Genomic DNA, 24,501 nt, shown 5'->3' on the forward strand with positions numbered 1-24,501 from the left:
TAGGTCTAGTACAGGTGTATAATGGTGGGACTGTCGGGTAGGTCTAGTACAGGTGTATAATGGTGGGACAGTTGGGTAGGTCTAGTACAGGTGTATAATGGTGGGACTGTCGGGTAGGTCTAGTACAGGTGTATAATGGTGGGACTGTCGGGTAGGTCTAGTACAGGTATATAATGGTGGGACTGTCGGGTAGGTCTAGTACAGGTGTATAATGGGGGGACTGTCTGGTAGGTCTAGTACAGGTGTATAATGGTGGGACTGTCGGGTAGGTCTAGTACGGGTGTATAATGGCGGGACTGTTGGGTAGGTCTAGTACAGGTGTATAATGGTGGGACTGTCGGGTAGGTCTAGTACAGGTGTATAATGGTGGGACTGTCGGGTAGGTCTAGTACAGGTATATAATGGTGGGACTCTCGGGTAGGTCTAGTACAGGTGTATAATGGTGGGACTGTCTGGTAGGTCTAGTACAGGTGTATAATGGTGGGACTGTCGGGTAGGTCTAGTACGGGTGTATAATGGCGGGACTGTTGGGTAGGTCTAGTACAGGTGTATAATGGTGGGACTGTCGGGTAGGTCTAGTACAGGTGTATAATGGCGGGACTGTCGGGTAGGTCTAGTACAGGTGTATAATGGTGGGACTGTCGGGTAGGTCTAGTACAGGTGTATAATGGGGGGACTGTCTGGTAGGTCTAGTACAGGTATATAATGGTGGGACTGTCTGGTAGGTCTAGTACAGGTGTATAATGGTGGGACTGTTGGGTAGGTCTAGTACAGGTGTATAATGGTGGGACTGTCTGGTAGGTCTAGTACAGGTATATAATGGTGGGACAGTTGGGTAGGTCTAGTACAGGTGTATAATGGTGGGACTGTCGGGTAGGTCTAGTACAGGTGTATAATGGTGGGTGAGTTGGGTAGGTCTAGTACAGGTATATAATGGTGGGACTGTCGGGTAGGTCTAGTACAGGTGTATAATGGTGGGACTGTTGGGTAGGTCTAGTACAGGTGTATAATGGTGGGACTGTCTGGTAGGTCTAGTACAGGTATATAATGGTGGGACAGTTGGGTAGGTCTAGTACAGGTGTATAATGGCGGGACTGTCTGGTAGGTCTAGTACAGGTGTATAATGGTGGGACTGTCGGGTAGGTCTAGTACAGGTATATAATGGTGGGACTGTCGGGTAGGTCTAGTACAGGTGTATAATGGTGGGTGAGTTGGGTAGGTCTAGTACAGGTGTATAATGGTGGGACTGTCTGGTAGGTCTAGTACAGGTATATAATGGTGGGACTGTTACTTATATAGAACATTTGCATTTGTGGCAAACTACTACAATAATCCAGCAATGTGTGCAGTATGTGCCCTACAGCCCCCCATGCCTGGGCAGCATCGCCCCCTTCTGGCTGCATCCATTAACAACAGTGTACCACTGATTATCCATTGTAAAGGGAATACCTTCTCCCACTGCTTAGTGTGTACGTCGCCTAAGGGCCTAATTCAGAGGTGGGCGCAGTGCCAGTGTCAGACATGTTACATGCTTTCAGTGTGCCGATGGTTACCGCGCAGAGATAGATGCAGTTTTGGTGGGTGGACACAGGAGGGAGGCTAGCCAATCACAGTGTGTCATGGCAGAGGCAGTCACCCCATGGGCAATGCACCACAGCAGGTGGTCATCTTAGACCGAAAGAAGCAGTGGTGCTACGGCAGAGGGTTCCCTCCCAGCTGCAACTGCGCCACCTCTGAATAAGCCCCGAAGTAGGTTTTCTGGTGTTATTCCCTATCCAGACAGCAGATGTCAGCGTTGTTGTGTAGATTAGGGTCCTGTAGATAAGTGCTGACGGTGGTTTGCATGTGGGTGTTAATATTATTTATTTATTTATTTATTTATTAACCGTTTCTTATATAGCACATACATATTCCGCAGCGCTTTACAGAGAATATTTGAACATTCACATCAGCCCCTGCCCCAGTGGAGCTTACAATCTATATTCCCTACCACATGTACACGCACACACAGACATTCTAGGGTTAATTTTGTTTGGAGCCAGTTAACCTACCAGTATATTTTTGGATTGTGGGAGGAAACCGGAGTACCCGGAGTAAACCCACGCAAGCACGGGGAGAATATACAAACTCCGCACAGTTAGAGCCATGATGGGGATAGAACCCATGACCTCAGCGCTGTGAGGCAGTAATGCTAACCATTACACCGTCCGTACTGCCCTATTATATTATGCTATGGGTTTAATTTAGTTACCTGGTAAAATTCCGCTCTTCGGCCATTTTTCAGTGTGTACGCAGAGTAACCTGCGTTTCGCAGCCGGTAGCGTGTACTAGCGAGGGGGGAAATATGTCCGATGGCGTTCCTGTTCAGATGACTAGCTGTGGTGTCAAATGCTGCATATATGTCATTTAGAATAGGGATCATTAATGCCTTGGGACAGCTCCAGCGAATTGGTGGCGCTACATAAATATATGGTAATGTTCGCCTGTATACTTGCGGTCTGCGACTAGTTGTGTGGGATCTAACGCATTGTATTGCTAGGTTCGCGACCAAACGATTTCTCCGGCGACCTTGAGATATTCCATACTCGCTAGTGATTTATCGCTCCTGTCCGGATCGCTGGCTTTCCCACGGTCGGCTCCACATGAGCGATGGGCACGCGACTAGAAAGTCGTACACGATATATATTTTGCACTGTAGCGGCCCATCGCTATAGAGAAGTGTCCTGCAGCAGCTGAGATCCAATCATCCGATGCGATCAGCGGACTTAGTAAGCATGCGCCTGATTGGCCTGATTATTGCGTAGAGCATGGGTCCTCAAACTGTGGCCCTCCAGATGTTGTGAAACTACAAATCCCAGCATGCCTTGCCACAGTTTTGTGTTAAAACTGTGGTAAGGCATGCTGGGATTTGTAGTTTCACAACATCTGGAGGGCCGCAGTTTGAGGACCCATGGCGTAGAGTGTACGTAGCGGTTACCATCTGGTCCTGCGGTTGCTTGCAGACAGGAAGTAATGTGCACATAGAGTAAGATGATTTCCCCTCTCCCACCGGCCTATTAGTAGCTGTGGTTAATAAGACTGCCTGTGGCTGTGTGTTACAGACCCCTTTATGTGTTTGCACGCTGATTACTAGGCTCATAAATAATGCAGGTAACTGGAGACACCGGCTGCTTGCCCGTACCTTGCTGCCCTCCACTGGCAGAGCCTGGTGTTGTCCTGTAACAGCTGGCACCCTGGGGCTGGTATTGTTCTGCACCTGCAGATTTGTACAGGGCCCTCAGCAGGGACGGGTGGGCACTGTAATTCTGTTCTCCAGAAATAGCTCCGTGTGGGCTGGGGAAGTGATCAGACTAAATCGGGGTTTTCTGCAGCTGGAAATTACCTGACAGAACACAGATTACTGCTTGGCACAGGCGTCCCTCAGTGCACCTGCCTTTCTGATATCCCACAGACTACTGGTGACACGCACCAAAGGAAATAGTCTATACTTCTTCTTTTGTACAAAAACAGTGCAGGATGATGCGTAACATTGCCATATATCTGGGAACGTCCAGCACGCATCCCTAGTTACTGTAAGCAAGGTGCCATGTTATGGTCTGTTTTGACTATATGAGATATGCTACAAACTGTGTTAAAACAGAAAAACTATATTTCTTAAAAAAAAATCTAATTGTATTTATTATAGATAGACATTTTGGAAGACACATGGGTTTCGTACATACCTCCCAAGCCAACCTGACCCCTTCCAGGAGTGACAGACTGCCCTAATGATTGCCTTCACCTGTGTTTAATTGATATGATAGGAGTGGGCACAGGTGGTGGCATTATACAGTACGAGAGAAGCCCAGGAGCAGAGCATTTTGCCCTGTTGGAAGGTATTCCGTCGTTTGCCCATTATGCACCAGGTCTTGTCTGTTGTACCCGATGTAACCTCTGTAGCACTCCCAAGATGGCTGCCTCATCCTCTATATTTCTGGGCAATGTTATACCACACAGTATTGGAGGATGACAATATAAAATGGCTGCCTCAGCCTCTATATTTCGGGGCAATGTTATACCACACAGTATTGGTAGATGACAATATAAAATGTCTGCCTCAGCCTCTATATTCATGGGTAATGTTATACCACACAGTATTGGTAGATGACAATATAAAATGTCTGCCTCAGCCTCTATATTCATGGGTAATGTTATACCACACAGTATTGGTAGATGACAATATAAAATGGCTGCCTTTTTAATGAAAATATAATTTTATTTTAAAATAATGTTAATATTTCTCAGATACTTTGTTACAGGCTGAAATGGAGAATGTGAGTCTTCCTTGTCCACCAGTAGATGGCGCTGTAATGTGACTTCTCTGCATCTTTCCATAGATGACAGCGGAATACAGCGCCACCTACAGGGACCAGCAGCTTCCCGCCCTCAGTACACCTGTCTCCTACACCAGCAGCGGGCAATGTTTGTGGGTTGAGTCAACTGTCCTGATTTAAGCGGTATAGTCTTCGTTTAAGTTGGCTGGGAAGATGGTCCTTGTCGGCATCTCTCCCACCCCTGTTGCTCCAGTGTAAATGCGCCATATGAGTGGCCACTAACAATCACTAGAATGAAGCGCACTGGTGACCTCACTGCTCAGTGCCCCACGTCTCTGTGATGTCACTATGCCCTACTGATCTGTGTGGCCGGATATTGACTCAGCTACACAACAAATATGGCTGCCTCCACAATGGCTGGGTGATGGCTCCAATCTAACGCCTCATAAATGATGCAGCACCCATCAGTAAGAGTACCAATGCTATGTGTGTAATATAGGGAGAGGTCCCCTAGGATTACACTGTATACAATGTATAAGACATTAGTGTTGATTCCATATTCTTACTATAATCTCCAGAACCATGGCTCACACAACGGCCACCTTACACAGTCATCCTCTCCATTAGCGGATGGGAACGGATGCCGGAGTCATTTATAAAGTGCTTTGGAGAAATATACCTATATACATGACTTACTCAGGGTATCGGTGTTTACCTAGCGTGCGGATCGTCAGGGTCATTAATAATGATGAGTTGATGCAATTTGCTTAATTGTTCAAGTGTTGTTCACAAATGCAGACAAGTCTTCTATTACCGCGGCTGTGGTCACATTGTATGCACCGTAGTTCCTTATCGCGGCCTCTGTTATTTTAATTTGCTCCTCAGATTCATCCGTCAGATGCTTGGCCAATGAAATCCAGTGCACCCAGGAGATTCTGATTGGGCGTAGCGATTCTTTGGCTGGTAGTTTGGTCAATCAAAGTAGTCATATTAACAGGGTGACGGGTGTAACTCACTGTCATACCTATAAGGGTTACTGGCGATAGCTCTGATACACATAGGGGAAAGTATGTGGCCCATCTTAATTAAGTATTATCCTAAGTAACCGTTAAATCCAGGCCAGTTGACTTTAAGGCTTAGTGAATGATGAATCCTGAATTCTACTAGGAGCCTCTCCGAGCTGGAAAGGACTGAGAGCGGGCAGAAGAGCTTACACTCCACTGGCATCTAAACCCATGTCTTGCAGAGACCATAAGTTCATCAGAGAAACCTGTTAATTGGGGCAATTCAGGTGCAAGCAGTTAAATACCGCGGAGAAGAGGGGCATGAGCACCAGCCGTAAGGTCATTGGTAACTTCCCTGGCCCTATGTTAGTGTCGCCGCACCCACCTGTTTCCGAGGGTTACCTGCAGATATTAAGTATCCCATAAATTAATCACAGAGGTACCCCTATGAGCCCGCCCCTTTCTTGCTGATAGCCACGCCCCCATAGGTGTCTATAGGGATTGCAACGTGGTGAGATTTACCAAACTCGGGAGTGTGACACATTCCGGAGATTGGCACCTGCAGTCACCGCCATCTGAGAATGACTGGCTGTAGTCTACACACTGTGGATGTAGTGCCGGCTGATGCCCCCCTGGATCCATCCGCCGGAAATGGCCACTGTGCATGTGCGGTCAGTGGAATGGCTCATGCTCAGAAGTCCCGGCAGCCATTGCAGCACATCCCTCTGGGAGCCCCTGTTAATGCGGGTGCTGGTTAATACAGTCACTGGAAGTGACGACCTATTGCAATGCTATCCTGGGCGCCCAGAACCCATTCCCACCAAAATGTCCTTTACATGCATGGCCGGAACTTCTTCTGCAAGTACAGTGTTCATGATATAAGTGCTGTCTGTAAGCCTTGGTGTGCAGTCTGTGCCCCAGCGTCCGCTTTGTTACGTTGCGCAGATTCGCTCAGCTGTAAAGCTCTTTCATCAGCGGCGTCATGGCGTCAGACATTATGTTCTGGATGTGAACGATCTGTCTGGTGTTTTCATCATTCAAGGTGCGAAGTTCTGCCATCAGGGAGAGGAGCTTGGCATACAGGAACCTAGAACAGGGAAATAATGGTGATACGTGCACATGGCGCAGACTTGTGCACCATCACTGGAGCGATGCTGCGGTATAACGGAATAACCTGTAATAAGGGCAGGGGCTAGGAGATCCGGGAACCACTGTATAAGTGTAATATTATCTTAGCACCTGTTTAGCTGCAGCTACATGTACAGTGATCATTCTTTAGTTACTTTATGAGGGATGAGGAGAGAAAGACAGATGCGGTCTAGTCTATGGTGTGCTGTGACGGTTGGGGATCAGTTGGCCACCAGCAAGTTGTTAGACAGTCATTAGGTCGACATGCAGGAAGGTCAACATAAGTCTAGGTCAACATGCAGGAAGTCATTGGTGCCGATTTATGTTTTTGCTGGTGGGTTCTCATTGGGAAGGGGTGTGGCCACAAAATAATACCAATTTATATTATGGAGCACAGTTGTCTCCAAAATTCAAATTACGGTAACAGAGTTCCACATCCATAAATGCCCCCACAGTGCAGGTACATAAATGCCCCCACGGTGCAGGTACGTAAATGCCCCCACGGTGCAGGTACGTAAATGCCCCCACGGTGCAGGTACGTAAATGCCCCCACGGTGCAGGTACGTAAATGCCCCCACGGTGCCGGTACGTAAATGCCCCCACGGTGCAGGTACGTAAATGCCCCCACGGTGCAGGTACGTAAATGCCCCCACGGTGCAGGTACGTAAATGCCCCCACGGTGCAGGTACGTAAATGCCCCCACGTGTGCAGGTACGTAAATGCCCCCACGGTGCAGGTACGTAAATGCCCCCACGGTGCAGGTACGTAAATGCCCCCACGGTGCAGGTACGTAAATGCCCCCACGGTGCAGGTACGTAAATGCCCCCACGGTGCAGGTACGTAAATGCCCCCACGGTGCAGGTACATAAATGCCCCCACGGTGCAGGTACATAAATGCCCCCACAGTGCAGGTACATAAATGCCCCCACAGTGCAGGTACTCCGTGGACAGAATACATTCTTCCCTTCATACTGTTTCCCAGGTGGCGGGTCCGGCAATGTGGGTGCTGCAGCCGCAAATTTGCAAGTTAATATGGCGGCCCAGCAGCCGGACTCAGGCCCGTGGGTGCTCATCAATTTCCGTGGGTGCTCGGGCCCTTGAGCACCCACACAATCGGCACCTATGCAGGAAGGTCAACATGAGTCTAGGTCGACAGGGTCATAAGGTTGTAAAATATATGGGCGTTATTCCTGATTCTGCGCTTCCATAGGCTGCCAAACAATGTTACAAGTAAAGGATATTCCCTAATCCTTAAAATTGTGACATATTATCAACTAGGCGATTTCATGGCGCCCTACGGGCGCTCTCCACACCTTAATTTGTATATGAGAAATATGGTTAGAATTGTATGTAAGATGCCCTGTATTGCAGCTTGAGTTATAGGTGAAATGTGTTAAATAGAGAGCATATGATGGGAAAGGGGGGTGTATTGTTCTGTTTAATTTAAAAAGCGGTTACAGAGTAAGATGTACCGTATATACTCGAGTATAAGTCGACCCGATATATAAGCCGAGGCACCTAATTTTACAACAAAAAACTGGGAAAACTTATTGACTCAAGTGGGACCCTCACTCGAGTATAGCCGAGGGGTCTTTTTCAACATAAAAAATGTTCTGAAAAAGTAGGCTTATACTCGAGTATATATGGTACATTGATAGTGTGGATGGTACAGTGACATTTGTGGGTGTGGGGTGTGTGTGTGTGTGTGTGCGCGTGTTGTTTAGGTGTGTGTGCAATAGTATAGTAGGGTGTTTTTGAGTCAGCGGCTCCCACTGGAAACAGGAGGCTGGGTAGTGAATAGGGGTGTGTGGGCATAAGGGGGACTAAAGAGGAGGGTGGGGGACACTGTGCAGCTTCTGCCAGTGGGTGAGGGTCCAGCGTGGCAGCACAGGAGTACAGGACGGTGGCACTGAGTCAGTGTCTCCTCCTACTGGGTGGGAGTTAAGGTGCATGAGAGCAGGAGGCTGGGTGGTAAAGCATGGATAGGGGAATGTGGGCAACACAGGGTGAGCGGGTCCCCGCTGGCGGAAGTTACGGGGCAGGAGAACAGGAGGCATGGCAGTGATAGAGGTGTGTGAGCATGAGGGGTAGTAAAGGTTTTTTGCTGTTGCAGAGTAGGGATGGGCATTGGTGCAGACGCCATCGATGGTTGGCATTGATGGCGATTTTGCACCCTGCCATCGATAGTAGTAACATATTGGATAACCATTGATTGTTGTAGCTATCGATGGTCATCCATTATATCTGACTGAACTCTGTGGCGGGACTTCAGGGTGGTGGGGGGGGGGGGGGGCGGGGGGCTATGCTCCGTGAAGCCGTCACCTTAAAAAAATTTGAAACTTGATCGGTTCTCCTTTGCCATTGATGTAGGGAAACCATCTGGTCCTCCCACATCGATGGCAGAAGTATTAAACATCCCTAGAACTGGAGGAGGGTGGGGGACAGTATGCAGCTCCCGGCAGTGGGTGAGCGTCTCCTCCCACTCGGAGGGAGTGAGGGTGCATGAGAGCAGGAGGCTGTATAATAGTGGTATGTGGGCAAGACATTGATAAAAGCTGTGGCGCTGGTGCAGAGGACCGTGGGGACACTTCTGGCAGTGGGGGAACCTGCAGCGCAGTAGCCAGGGTCGGATTTTCCACCTAGGGGCAGCACCTGCTTGTGGCGGTACAGGATCCCCCATTCTCACGAGGGGTATGTGAAATGCGGGAGCAGCGGTCTGCTGGGGGGGAATTGCCGGAAAGGGGTCAGGGGGGTCTGCAAATTGCCCGCGGGGGGCCTTGAATCGTGGGGATGGGGGGGGGGGGTCCGCAAATTGCGGGAGGGGGGTTGTGGGGGTCAGTGAATTGTGGGAGTGGGGGGGTTGTGGGGGTCCGTGAATCCCGGGAGGGGCGCAGGGGGTGCCGTGAATGAAGGGAGGCGCGGGGGTCCGCGAATTGTGGGAGGGGGACGTGGCGGGCCGCGAATCGCAGGAGGGGGTCTGCAAATCGCGGGAGGGGGGTTGCCGGGGTCCTGCAAAATGCGGGAGGGTGGGGGGTCGCGGGTGTCCGGGGGAGGGGGTTTGCTGGCGTAATGGTGGGTGTGTACTGTAGGGTGTGGGTGTGAGGGGATGTCAAGGAGGTGGGGTGTGTAGAACGTTATACACATAGAACACTTTTCCCTGGGGGGGGGGGTATGTATCCCGCTGGGCAGGAATGTTATATACACAGGGGATGAGTGACATATCTGGCTAAATAAGAGATAGAAAGAAAAGTAACTGCAAGCGGCGCCCGAGGTGACAAAGAAACTGTATTTAGCAATCTCATGGCGGGGTAGTGAAAACATAACATTGTACTTCCATCATCACGGGTGCAGGTCCTTCCTGTGTAACATCACCGTATCCTCTGGTGGACATATTGCTCCAGGATATGTGCAAGAGAAGGAGCATAAAGTATACACGTATACACCACATCTGGCATTATGTTTTTGTGTTATGTGACTGTTTATGTGTATACTTTATGCTCTTCTCTTGCACATACTGTATCCTGGAGCAATATGTCCACCAGAGGATACGGTGATGTTACACAGGAAGGACCTGCACCCGTGATGATGGAAGTACAATGTTATGTTTTCACTACCCCGCCATGAGGTTGCTAAATACAGTTTCTTTGTCACCTCGGCCGCCGCTTGCAGTTACTTTTCTTTCCTGTCGGCTCAAAAAACTGTGAAAAACCCCATGTCAACCTAATGACCCTGTCGACCTAGACACATGTCGACCTTCTTGCATGTCGACCTAATGACTGTCTAACAGCTTGCTGGTGACCAATCACCGTGTCCCCCTGTTACATGTATAGAGAATGATAATTAGATCTATGTAAGCCCCGTACCATTCCCACACAGCAGAGAGGCAGGGCCAGCTCTGCCCACCGTCCCACACAGCAGAGAGGCAGGGCAAGCTCTGCCCACCGTCCCACGCTGCCCATGTTACCTGCTGTCTGGCAGCGGATGGTGGTAATCGATGTAGCATTTCAGCGTCAGGGCGGCTTTCTCCTGGATCTCATCGATAACGCCGCGCTCCATAACACCCGGGCGGTCTAATTGGGATCAGGAAGAGAAAGGCGGAACTATAAAGGCCAGATAATAACATCGCCCCAGTGCACATAGTGGAACCGTGGTGTCATGGAACACGGCCAGCCGGGATTGGCAAGGTCTCTGCCTCCCAGATGGGTTCTGGTTACCTGGGGAGAACAACGCCAAGGCCTGCATCAGAACGTACTCCGGCTCGTGGAGCTTCAGCTTGCGGAGGGTGATGTGGAACTTCAGCAGTGGCTCCAGATACAGGCGCTGGAACCCGGCTGGCAGAGGGGACACAGAGAGAGATGGTTATACTAGTGTCCTGCCATACATAGGGCATGCAGGGAGGGTGACGGGACGCTGGCCAAGGTAGCATTGGCACTAATAAGCTAGGCCAATGCAGAAGGGTGGGCATCCCAGGGAGGGCAATACTCACTCATGATGCCAAGCTGTATGTTTAACTTCATCCGTCCGCACTCCCACACATTGGTTTCCAGGTTAAAGACCGTATTAAACTGGATCTGGGAGACTTCCATGGTGGCGCCTTTCAGTAGGGATATCTGGTCATCGATGGGCAGAGCCCTGGTGGGGGGAGACAAATGGGTATGTAATGGGTGCAGGTATTGGGGTCTGGTATTACTTTAATAGTAATACCTCTGGTGGCAGCACTGCCCTCACACATAATACCATCATTATTTATTCATCCAGCTGCTAGACCTGATTAATGGGCAGAGATTACACCCACAGCACCCCTGTGGTGACCACAGCTATATATATATATATATATATATATATATATATATATATATATATATATATATATATATATATATATATATATATTCCTATGGGGATCCAGGCTTCCCGCTCAGACCCCGTTATGGGCATTTCCCACCGAAAATTCATTGTTCTAAACCTCATACTGTTGTACAGCGGTGATCCCTATATGCTGGTTATTGGTGGTGATCCCTACTGTAACACTGCACAATATGCCGGTCATTGGTGGTGATCCGTACTGTAACACTGCACAGTATGTTGGTCAGTGATGGTGATCCCTACTGTAACACTGCACAGTATGTTGGTCAGTGATGGTGATCCCTACTGTAACACTGCACAGTGTGCTGATCATTGGTGGTGATCCGTACTGTAACACTGCACAATATGCCGGTCAGTGGTGGTGATCCCTACTGTAACACTGCACAATATGCCGGTCAGTGGTGGTGATCCCTACTGTAACACTGCACAGTATGCTGGTCATTGGTGGAGATCCGTACTGTAACATTGCACAGTGTGCTGATCAGTGGTGGTGATCCGTACTGTAACACTGCACAATATGCCGGTCAGTGATGGTGATCCCTACTGTAACACTGCACAATATGCCGGTCAGTGGTGGTGATCCCTACTATAACACTACACAGTATGCTGGTCATTGGTGGAGATCCGTACTGTAACATTGCACAGTGTGCTGATCAGTGGTGGTGATCCGTACTGTAACACTGCACAATATGCCGGTCAGTGATGGTGATCCCTACTGTAACACTGCACAATATGCCGGTCATTGGTGGTGATCCCTACTATAACACTACACAGTATGCTGGTCATTGGTGGAGAGCCGTACTGTAACATTGCACAGTGTGCTGGTCAGTGATGGTGATCCCTACTGTAACACTGCACAAACTCACCGGAACGCTGGTATGTCTTTGGCGAACTTTATGACCTGCTGGATCATGTAGGTGCTGAGGTCGGCAAAATGGGGCAGTTCCCGGAGGGCATCAGCCTGGAGGACACTGCCAGCCAGCTGCTGGGCATTGGGTGACAGCTCTGTATCCCCTGGGCTACCCATGTCTGTGGTGGGGGGTACCCATGTGTCAAAGAGAGGAGATCGCTGTAGGACAGAAGAGTTGGAGATGACAATCAGCACGTCAGTATCTCTACAACATCTGTGTGTCCAGTTAATGTTCTCCATACGGTCTGTATGGAAGGTTCTACAAACCCTCTCCACCTCTCTACTCATAACCACTTCACACTTCCATCTCCATAGCTGTCACTCCCCCGACCTCCTATGCATCAGGGGCTCCTCGAAAACTCACCTGCTGTTGATCAACGTTTAATGTTTCTTCTCTCCAGCAGCTCTGGCCCACCCTTTCCTCCACCTTCCTCCCACATTCATTTGGTCTTAACCTTGTTCCAGCACCTCCCCTTTAGATTGTAAGTTCGGGTGAGCAGGGTGTTCCTTCCTCTTGTCTGCTCTCAGAGTCTCGCTTCATCCTCCTCGGCCTCTTTGTCCCTTGTCCCTTCCCTCCTGCACGTTTCCTAAATTACCCATTCCATGTTTGTAAGTAAATAAAACGAATCAAGCAACAGAGCAATTCCACGTTGTGCTGCAGGGGTTTGAACACCCCCCCCCCCCATATGTTATTTCCACATAAAATACAACAAGAGTAAAACGGGCCGAGTAGCCATGTCTGTTATCTCCCGATCTCTGGTTAATAAGTAACGTTATACGATGGGCACAGCTGCTATCGGCCTCTGGTTAGTTTGGGTGGCACCAATTTGGAGCTGATGTTCTCCCAGTCACCGGCTATGGACTGCAGCTCATAGATATAAACCAAAGGTCACCGCAGCAGGAGAACATACTAGATAATGAGGACGGTGAGGAGGCCATAAAAATTGCACTCTGTGGCCTTGTGGCCTCCTCCTGTCTGATGGATCTTCCTTGCGGTTATTGATTACAGACACCTCTCTTATCAGCCAATCAGCTTCTTCCTCTCATTTATTTATCAAGCACCTTCTATAAAATGACAGTAGGAAACGTATTAGTTGCTATCGACTAAACTGGGCAGCATCTTCCTGAAGAGGAGACGGGCAGAGAGACACTGCCCAGCCGCCGTGATACTGGGACGCACGCACGTCCCAGTCTCTATCGCCGGCGCTCGCCAGTGCAAGGGATCTGGCGAGCGCCGGCCAAGGATGATGCCCGCTCCATCTGTAGTCCGGCTATGCAAATTGTTGTTTCTGACCAAATCGGAGAGAAATATCCCAGTGTGTGCCCTGGTCTGCGCGCTCCGTGGTCTCAAATTGTCTGTGGTCGGCCCAGCTGCATGGGGTTGGCCATCGTTCTGATGTGGGTTTCCTTGGGCAGGAATTTGTAGACCCTCCTAACGGGTCAGACTGTGCGGCTGATTCTGAGCCCCACGACTTGTTCGTCATGGACGCATACGGCGAGTTCTTACACACAACTATGAGCAGCTGTACACGGTTCTGCATGTTTCGTGTAATAGGGCAGGAATTGGGCAATGATGGGCCTGTATTTACAGCTCCCTGTGAGTCTGTGTACAAAGGATCTCTTACCCCCCTACGTGGGTCTGGTGCATGTGCCAATACTAATATGGCAGCGAGGCTTCCCACTGGCACCCCCCCCCCCCCATCCCCTGCAAGATCATAACATACATTTCTCATTTCAGTGGTGTCTTCAGAGCCCCCTTCTGACGCCCGCCCCACCACCCTTGCCCGTCACACTCACCCTGTAACCCACAAAATTGTTCAGATTGGAGTCGAAGTGCTTCCGTTGGGCGTCGATGAGGATGGCGATAAGCTGCTTCTGTTCCTCTGTTAGAGACCCCACCTCGGGCACTTTCTGGACCCTCTGCAGACGCTCCTGCTTCTTCCTCACCCTCAGCTCACGTCGTGCTACCAGAGCGTCCTCCGACAGGATCACTGAGAACCGCAGAACCCAAAAAGGTTTATTAAAGACTGTCAGCCATCATGTACAGGATGCTGCTTACACAACACACTTGGGTATAACACCACGGGGGGGGGGGGGGGGGGGGGGGGGGTAGCGAGGCTGCATTAGGCACGGTGAGCGCATATGCCCTAAATTAGTCATTACGCTCGATTGTTCCCATCACCCCACAGGGAGGCGGTCTGCCTATTTTGGGGTGCCGCTGCAACAGCACATTGACTCGTGGTCTGGAACCCCCCCCCCTTCTTTATACCAAACGCAGCATCCGGGCCTACTCCAGAGTAATGTTAGTGTTACCTACTCACCGGCAAAGTGGCTGCGATGCTTCCCCCGGCCGGTGGGAGTGTAGGGGTTAATTTCCGCCACCACTGAGTGGGTTGGGGGTAGCGTGCATTTCAGAGAGCACTATTAATGATTAAGCTGGGATATGGCCTGGGATCAGCCCTGACATTTCGATCCTTGGCTCAATATCTGATTGCCTGGGGTGATTAATGCCTTAATTAAGCGCTTCCATCTCTCTTATTAATGATCTGGGAGCCTTCTGACATCTTTAACCCTTCCAATACCCCCCCAGCAGCACCAAATGTCTGGCAGCAGCTACGTGGTCCTGACTGATTGACCTTGGAGGTGGAGAGTCAATGACTCTCTTATTCTGCAGCGGAACTGTAGTCCATCTTGAAGCCTGCGCCTGCTGGGACTTGTAGTTCCCCAGCCACCGGAGACCAGAGGCTTTTCTAGGCAACAAGACATTTGTTAGGGAAATGCAGTACAGGCGCATTCTCTGCTGCAATCTGATTTATTTATAGATGTGCTGCAGGCGTTATTGCCGGAAGGAATACGGGATCATTTATTTATTGTTTTATATAGTCATTTGGCAACTGGGTGGCACTGTTCTAATGGGTTCCATTGACCGATTATGTTAAATATTATTATTACCAATAAATTTAGGATTGCAGGTTCCTTATGGTGGAAATAAAGCAATTCTAATTGCACATGACGGTCAAACTTTAACTCCATCATACCCGGTCTTTTGTTCTGAAAGTGATCATCGCTAGTGATAACCAAGCTTTGTACGTTTATACTTTCACAGATGTTAGGAGACCGGCAGAGCTCCAGCCTGCTGCTAACAGCTACAGAAAGTGCTGTCTTTCAGCCATAAGGAAGCTCAGACATTGTGAGTACCTAGCTGCAAATGATCTTATTCTCAATAGCAGAAAATAGAATTTACTATGCAAACCTCTACAGCCAAAGACTACGAATGAAATATGGGATGAACTTTGCGGGAACTTGTTGCTGATTGCACAATTTTATATCAATTTTGGAAATAACCAGTTTGGTGATCTAGGAATATATATATATTTTTGTTATGTGCGGTGTTTAAACTGCGAATGATATGTTGGGCAATTATCATCAGCAGTGAGGTGCCATGGGAACATTTGGGATATTTTACTGTTTATTTGAGAGTTTATTGATGTAAAGTATTGTCTGTAAATTGCTTTTAGGGGTACGTACAGGAGTCGGCCTGGTTAGTCGGAAGTTTATGTTCATTGAACCCCTACGTCTTTCGTGATTTATACTGTACTAATAATTTATTCTAACACATGTCTGAGGGTGTACTCGTTCCCATTACTGTATTCCTCATTGCACTTAGAGGTATTGTAGGTTTGGTATCACTGAGGGACCTGCCGATACTCTATTCCAGTTCTGTTACTCTGGCCTAACATGGCATGCGGGATCCCGCGGATCACATTTACATTGCACCAGTTCTGTTACTCTGGCCTAACATGGTATGCGGGATCCCGCGGATCACATTTACATTGCACCAGTTCTGTTACTCTGGCCTAACATGGCATGCGAGATCCCGCGGATCACATTTACATTGCGCCAGTTCTGTTACTCTGGCCTAACATGGCACGCGGGATCCTGCGGATCACATTTACATTGCGCCAGTTCTGTTACTCTGGCCTAACATGACATGCGGGATCCCGCGGATCACATTTACATTGCGCCAGTTCTGTTACTCCGGCCTAACATGGCATGCGGGATCCCGCGGATCACATTTACATTGCGCCAGTTCTGTTACTCTGGCCTAAGATGGCACGCGGGATCCCGCGGATCACATTTACATTGCGCCAGTTCTGTTACTCCGGCCTAACATGGCACGCGGGATCCCACGGATCACATTTACATTGCGCCAGTTCTGTTACTCCGGCCTAACATGGCATGCGGGATCCCGCGGATCACATTTACATTGCGCCAGTTCTGTTACTCTGGCCTAACATGGCACGCGGGATCCCGCGGATCACATTTACATTGCGCCAGTTCTGTTACTCTGGCCTAACATGGCACACGGGATCCCGCGGATCATATTTACATTGCGCCAGTTCTGTTACTCTGGCCTAACATGGCACGCGGGATCCCACGGATCACATTTACATTGCGCCAGTTCTGTTACTCTGGCCTAACATGGCATGCGGGATCCCACGGATCACATTTACATTGCACCAGTTCTGTTACTCTGGCCTAACATGGCACGCGGGATCCCACGGATCACATTTACATTGCGCCAGTTCTGTTACTCTGGCCTAACATGGCATGCGGGATCCCGCGGATCACATTTACATTGCGCCAGTTCTGTTACTCTGACCTAACATGGCACGCGGGATCCCACGGATCACATTTACATTGCGCCAGTTCTGTTACTCTGGCCTAACATGGCACGCGGGATCCCGCGGATCACATTTACATTGCGCCAGTTCTGTTACTCTGGCCTAAGATGGCACGCGGGATCCCGCGGATCACATTTACATTGCGCCAGTTCTGTTACTCTGGCCTAACATGGCACGCGGGATCCCACGGATCACATTTACATTGCGCCAGTTCTGTTACTCCGGCCTAACATGGCATGCGGGATCCCGCGGATCACATTTACATTGCGCCAGTTCTGTTACTCTGGCCTAACATGGCACGCGGGATCCCGCGGATCACATTTACATTGCGCCAGTTCTGTTACTCTGGCCTAACATGGCACGCGGGATCCCGCGGATCATATTTACATTGCGCCAGTTCTGTTACTCTGGCCTAACATGGCACGCGGGATCCCACGGATCACATTTACATTGCGCCAGTTCTGTTACTCTGGCCTAACATGGCATGCGGGATCCCACGGATCACATTTACATTGCGCCAGTTCTGTTACTCTGGCCTAACATGGCACGCGGGATCCCACGGATCACATTTACATTGCGCCAGTTCTGTTACTCTGGCCTAACATGGCATGCGGGATCCCGCGGATCACATTTACATTGCGCCAGTTCTGTTACTCTGACCTAACATGGCACGCGGGATCCCACGGATCACATTTACATTGCACCAGTTCTGTTACTCTGGCCTAACATGGCACGCGGGATCCCGCGGATCACATTTACATTGCGCCAGTTCTGTTACTCTGACCTAACATGGCACGCGGGATCCCGCGGATCACATTTACATTGCGCCAGTTCTGTTACTCTGGCCTAACATGGCATGCGGGATCCTGCGGATCACATTTACATTGCGCCAGTTCTGTTACTCTGGCCTAACATGGCATGCGGGATCCCGCGGATCACATTTACATTGCGCCAGTTCTGTTACTCTGGCCTAACATGGCATGCGGGATCCCGCGGATCACATTTACATTGCACCAGTTCTGTTACTCCGGCCTAACATGGCACGCGGGATCCCGCGGATCACATTTACATTGCGCCAGTTCTGTTACTCCGGCCTAACATGGCACGCGGGATCCCGCGGATCACATTTACATTGCGCCAGTAATGTTACTCCGGCCTAACATGGCACGCGGGATCCCGCGGATCACATTTACATTGCGCCAGTTCTGTTACTCTGGCCTAACATGGCACGCGGGATCCCACGGATCACATTTACATTGCGCCAGTTCTGTTACTCCGGCCTAACATGGCACGCGGGATCCCGCGGATCACATTTACATTGCGCCAGTTCTGTTACTCTGGCCTAACATGGCACGCGGGATCCCGCGGATCATATTTACATTGCGCCAGTTCTGTTACTCTGGCCTAACATGACACGCGGGATCCCACGGATCACATTTACATTGCGCCAGTTCTGTTACTCCGGCCTAACATGGCACGCGGGATCCCGCGGATCACATTTACATTGCGCCAGTTCTGTTACTCTGGCCTAACATGGCACGCGGGATCCCGCGGATCATATTTACATTGCGCCCGTTCTGTTACTCTTGCCTAACATGGCATGCGGGATCCCGCGGATCATATTTACATTGCGCCAGTTCTGTTACTCTGGCCTAACATGGCACGCGGGATCCCGTGGATCACATTTACATTGCGCCCGTTCTGTTACTCCGGCCTAACATGGCATGCGGGATCCCGCGGATCACATTTACATTGCGCCCGTTCTGTTACTCCGGCCTAACATGGCACGCGGGATCCCGCGGACCACATTTACATTGCGCCAGTTCTGTTACTCTGGCCTAACATGGCACGCGGGATCCCGCGGATCACATTTACATTGCGCCAGTTCTGTTACTCCGGCCTAACATGGCATGCGGGATCCCGCGGATCACATTTACATTGCGCCAGTTCTGTTACTCCGGCCTAACATGGCATGCGGGATCCCGCGGATCACATTTACATTGCGCCAGTTCTGTTACTCTGGCCTAACATGGCATGCGGGATCCCGCGGATCATATTTACATTGCGCCAGTTCTGTTACTCTGGCCTAACATGGCACGCGGGATCCCGCGGATCACATTTACATTGCGCCAGTTCTGTTACTCTGGCCTAACATGGCACGCGGGATCCCACGGATCACATTTACATTGCGCCAGTTCTGTTACTCTGGCCTAACATGGCACGCGGGATCCCGCGGATCACATTTACATTGCGCCAGTTCTGTTACTCTGACCTAACATGGCACGCGGGATCCCGCGGATCACATTTACATTGCGCCAGTTCTGTTACTCTGGCCTAACATGGCATGCGGGATCCTGCGGATCACATTTACATTGCGCCAGTTCTGTTACTCTGGCCTAACATGGCATGCGGGATCCCGCGGATCACATTTACATTGCGCCAGTTCTGTTACTCTGGCCTAACATGGCATGCGGGATCCCGCGGATCACATTTACATTGCGCCAGTTCTGTTACTCCGGCCTAACATGGCACGCGGGATCCCGCGGATCACATTTACATTGCGCCAGTTCTGTTACTCCGGCCTAACATGGCACGCGGGATCCCGCGGATCACATTTACATTGCGCCAGTTCTGTTACTCTGGCCTAACATGACACGCGGGATCCCACGGATCACATTTACATTGCGCCAGTTCTGTTACTCCGGCCTAACATGGCACGCGGGATCCCGCGGATCACATTTACATTGCGCCAGTTCTGTTACTCTGGCCTAACATGGCACGCGGGATCCCGCGGATCATATTTACATTGCGCCCGTTCTGTTACTCTTGCCTAACATGGCATGCGGGATCCCGCGGATCATATTTACATTGCGCCAGTTCTGTTACTCTGGCCTAACATGGCACGCGGGATCCCGTGGATCACATTTACATTGCGCCCGTTCTGTTACTCCGGCCTAACATGGCATGCGGGATCCCGCGGATCACATTTACATTGCGCCCGTTCTGTTACTCCGGCCTAACATGGCACGCGGGATCCCGCGGACCACATTTACATTGCGCCAGTTCTGTTACTCTGGCCTAACATGGCACGCGGGATCCCGCGGATCACATTTACATTGCGCCAGTTCTGTTACTCCGGCCTAACATGGCATGCGGGATCCCGCGGATCACATTTACATTGCGCCAGTTCTGTTACTCCGGCCTAACATGGCATGCGGGATCCCGCGGATCACATTTACATTGCGCCAGTTCTGTTACTCTGGCCTAACATGGCATGCGGGATCCCGCGGATCATATTTACATTGCGCCAGTTCTGTTACTCTGGCCTAACATGGCACGCGGGATCCCGCGGATCACATTTACATTGCGCCAGTTCTGTTACTCTGGCCTAACATGGCACGCGGGATCCCGCGGATCACATTTACATTGCGCCAGTTCTGTTACTCTGGCCTAACATGGCACGCGGGATCCCGCGGATCACATTTACATTGCGCCAGTTCTGTTACTCTGACCTAACATGGCACGCGGGATCCCGCGGATCACATTTACATTGCGCCAGTTCTGTTACTCTGGCCTAACATGGCATGCGGGATCCTGCGGATCACATTTACATTGCGCCAGTTCTGTTACTCTGGCCTAACATGGCATGCGGGATCCCGCGGATCACATTTACATTGCGCCAGTTCTGTTACTCTGGCCTAACATGGCATGCGGGATCCCGCGGATCACATTTACATTGCGCCAGTTCTGTTACTCCGGCGTAACATGGCACGCGGGATCCCGCGGATCACATTTACATTGCGCCAGTTCTGTTACTCCGGCCTAACATGGCACGCGGGATCCCGCGGATCACATTTACATTGCGCCAGTTCTGTTACTCCGGCCTAACATGGCACGCGGGATCCCACGGATCACATTTACATTGCGCCAGTTCTGTTACTCTGGCCTAACATGGCACGCGGGATCCCACGGATCACATTTACATTGCGCCAGTTCTGTTACTCCGGCCTAACATGGCACGCGGGATCCCGCGGATCACATTTACATTGCGCCAGTTCTGTTACTCTGGCCTAACATGGCACGCGGGATCCCGCGGATCATATTTACATTGCGCCAGTTCTGTTACTCTGGCCTAACATGACACGCGGGATCCCACGGATCACATTTACATTGCGCCAGTTCTGTTACTCCGGCCTAACATGGCACGCGGGATCCCGCGGATCACATTTACATTGCGCCAGTTCTGTTACTCTGGCCTAACATGGCACGCGGGATCCCGCGGATCATATTTACATTGCGCCCGTTCTGTTACTCTTGCCTAACATGGCATGCGGGATCCCGCGGATCATATTTACATTGCGCCAGTTCTGTTACTCTGGCCTAACATGGCACGCGGGATCCCGTGGATCACATTTACATTGCGCCCGTTCTGTTACTCCGGCCTAACATGGCATGCGGGATCCCGCGGATCACATTTACATTGCGCCCGTTCTGTTACTCCGGCCTAACATGGCACGCGGGATCCCGCGGACCACATTTACATTGCGCCAGTTCTGTTACTCTGGCCTAACATGGCACGCGGGATCCCGCGGATCACATTTACATTGCGCCAGTTCTGTTACTCCGGCCTAACATGGCATGCGGGATCCCGCGGATCACATTTACATTGCGCCAGTTCTGTTACTCTGGCCTAACATGGCATGCGGGATCCCGCGGATCATATTTACATTGCGCCAGTTCTGTTACTCTGGCCTAACATGGCACGCGGGATCCCGCGGATCACATTTACATTGCGCCAGTTCTGTTACTCTGGCCTAACATGGCACGCGGGATCCCACGGATCACATTTACATTGCGCCAGTTCTGTTACTCTGGCCTAACATGGCATGCGGGATCCCGCGGATCACATTTACATTGCGCCAGTTCTGTTACTCTGGCCTAACATGACATGCGGGATCCCGTGGATCACATTTATATTGCGCCCGTTCCTGCTTGCGTTTTCTCATTTATTTAGAAGTGAAATATATAATTTTGTACCGAATTTCGATGTTAGTGGACGAGGATACAGTATCAGTACACGCTGCGCTCGGTACACTATTATATTCTCCCGCCACGCACTAGTGGATGGTCGGGTATGTCGGCAGAAGGGTCCAATGGGGCGCTGGGCTACGGTCAGTCTTGCATCTGCGGGTGGGGGTGACTGAGGTGACCCAGCATAGGCCGGTCCCATAATAATAATACAGAATACATATATATATAATTGTGCATACTGAGTATATACAGGAAGGGGAGAGTAACTGGTAAATATGGTAATGTGATATTTATACTCATTGTCTTGTGGACTTGCGGTGTCCCGGAATGACCTCAATATGAATATTTAACACAAATGTGGAATATAAAGCGCCAGTGCCACCGGCAGACCCACACAACGTGTTAATGGGCCCCTGTCACCCCCCCCTAAATCCCTGGGGAATTGTGTCACAGTTTCCTCTCCCTCACACATCCTCCTGTCCCTCCTGGGGGTCCCCGCGGCCTCTGCGTCCTTGCACTACATGTCGCTGTACTTACAGCCATCCCCTGACCGCAGCTGATGTTTATTGAAAGTACATCAAAGGAATAAATGGTATAAACAGTGATGGGGAGGGGGTGAGCAGGCCGGGGGGGGGGGGGGGGGGGGCGCGACGGGCCTATTTATAGCCTCCGATCCTGGAGCGGAGTTGTGTGCGGCTCGGCCTGGATTAGAGACGAGGGGAAAATCTACGCCGGATAAGAGGCTGCTGCAGTGGAATCAGCTTCTGCAGCCGGAGCCTCTGCTGGGATAATTGACCTGACATGATAGGGAGGGAAGATAACTGGCAGCAGAGGCTTCTGGGATTAAGGATGGAGACATGGAGCATTATTGGGCCTCCACAATCAATGCATATTCCTGGCTTTAATGGACTGTTTCAGGGTCAGCGTCAGGGGGGTGAGAGCCAGGGTGAACCTTGACTCTCTTATTAGTAATTGCTTTGGGGGAAGGGGAGGAGGCGTGGGGATATTTCAAGTACATTAAAGACCACTTATGGTCTAATGGTTCAAGCGGCGATCCCAGTACTGGAGGATAATAGGATTTCCCCAGAGGAGAGGCTCACGCTTGTTGCACAAGGCCAAACAAAAGGGATGGAGGCAGGCAGAGGGTGGCTTTAATGGCCCCCGTCAGCACTTACTGTCTTTCCTCATCCCCACGTCAAGGCATTTCTGCAGCCGGCAGGCCTGGCAGCTCCGGCGCTTGGCTTTGGTGACGGTGCAGGTGCGGGTGAACGGACAGGTGAAGGTTAACCCTTTAGTCATGGAACGCCTGAGGAGGAAAAGCGAGACAGAGTTGATGAGTAGAGAAAACAACATTTCCCCCAAAATTCCTGGTAAAACCATTGCAGCTCCTCCGTGGAGTCGCCGGCACCATAAGTCGGGGTCGGAATAGCAGTTGTACAATGAATACACTGTGCCTTGTGCCTCGTTATTGTCACTGGTTGCAGGCCGAATAGTGATCCAATGCATACAAAATGGCCGCTGACAGAAAATAAAGTTCTTCTTACCTGAAGAATCCTTTGCAGCCCTCACAGGTCAGGACGTGGAAGTGATACCCGTTGGCCCTGTCACCACACACTGCACAAATCTTCTCCTCGGCATCATTGTCCTCGCTCTCACTGGCCTTCACGCTGCGTACAGATGTCCCCAGGGATCCACAGCTGCTGTTACTGTCTTCTTCAAACGCCGGGTACATACTGGGGCTCCAGGCCTGGTGTATGGTGCTGGGACCCAGCTCCTGGCTGCTCATCTGGAATGTGACACAGAATCAATATACACACCGGGGTTCTGCCATCAGTCCTCAGTGTATCCGCATAGCTGACAGACAATGTCTAGGTCGACATGGCAAAAAGGTCGAAACACACAATAGATCGACGGGACAATGATATTTTTATGATATTTTTTATGTTTTGGACTGTACCATTGACATAGATTATGTTTGGAAATGGCAGCATGGTGACCGTAGCTGTACACTAACTGCGGTGCAAGGTGTGGGGTGTCCAGGAAGGCCCTCACATCAAACACCCTGCACCCATCTTAAAATATTGCCTCTGATTACCTGCTGTGACGGCATATCTTTCCCAGCCTCGTACTGTTACCTTACCTCTGATTACCTGCTGTGACGGCATATCTTTCCCAGCCTCGTACTGTTACCTTACCTCTGATTACCTGCTGTGACGGCATATCTTTCCCAGCCTCGTACTGTTACCTTACCTCTGATTACCTGCTGTGTCGGCATATCTTTCCCAGCCTCGTACTGTTACCTTGCCTCTGATTACCTGCTGTGACGGCATATCTTTCCCAGCCTCGTACTGTTACCTTACCTCTGATTACCTGCTGTGACGGCATATCTTTCCCAGCCTCGTACTGTTACCTTACCTCTGATTACCTGCTGTGACGGCATATCTTTCCCAGCCTCGTACTGTTACCTTACCTCTGATTACCTGCTGTGACGGCATATCTTTCCCAGCCTCGTACTGTTACCTTACCTCTGATTACCTGCTGTGACGGCATATCTTTCCCAGCCT

General features: G+C 50.4%; 2 protein-coding genes across 3 annotated transcripts in view; one reads left to right on the top strand and one right to left on the bottom strand.

Moving 5' to 3' along the window:
• Nucleotides 1-24,501, top strand: part of TOMM40L (translocase of outer mitochondrial membrane 40 like) — a 92,826-nt gene that overhangs the window by 56,067 nt on the left and 12,258 nt on the right. The window lies entirely within an intron of this gene.
• Nucleotides 3,735-24,501, bottom strand: part of NR1I3 (nuclear receptor subfamily 1 group I member 3) — a 32,729-nt gene continuing 11,962 nt past the window's right edge. For both annotated transcript variants that reach the window (XM_083165869.1, XM_083165870.1), the window contains exons 2-9: nucleotides 23,482-23,723; nucleotides 23,113-23,243; nucleotides 14,019-14,212; nucleotides 12,178-12,380; nucleotides 10,932-11,077; nucleotides 10,660-10,776; nucleotides 10,410-10,515; nucleotides 3,735-6,404 (exon numbers count right to left, since the gene is read on the bottom strand). In XM_083165869.1, coding sequence (XP_083021995.1) covers nucleotides 6,269-6,404; nucleotides 10,410-10,515; nucleotides 10,660-10,776; nucleotides 10,932-11,077; nucleotides 12,178-12,380; nucleotides 14,019-14,212; nucleotides 23,113-23,243; nucleotides 23,482-23,723 — 1,275 coding nt within the window. In that variant the 3' untranslated portion in view covers nucleotides 3,735-6,268. The remainder of the gene's footprint in view (nucleotides 6,405-10,409; nucleotides 10,516-10,659; nucleotides 10,777-10,931; nucleotides 11,078-12,177; nucleotides 12,381-14,018; nucleotides 14,213-23,112; nucleotides 23,244-23,481; nucleotides 23,724-24,501) is intronic.

The sequence above is a fragment of the Crinia signifera genome, chromosome 12 (genome assembly GCF_055691185.1).
Source record: "Crinia signifera chromosome 12, ASM5569118v1, whole genome shotgun sequence".
Lineage (NCBI taxonomy): Eukaryota > Metazoa > Chordata > Amphibia > Anura > Myobatrachidae > Crinia > Crinia signifera.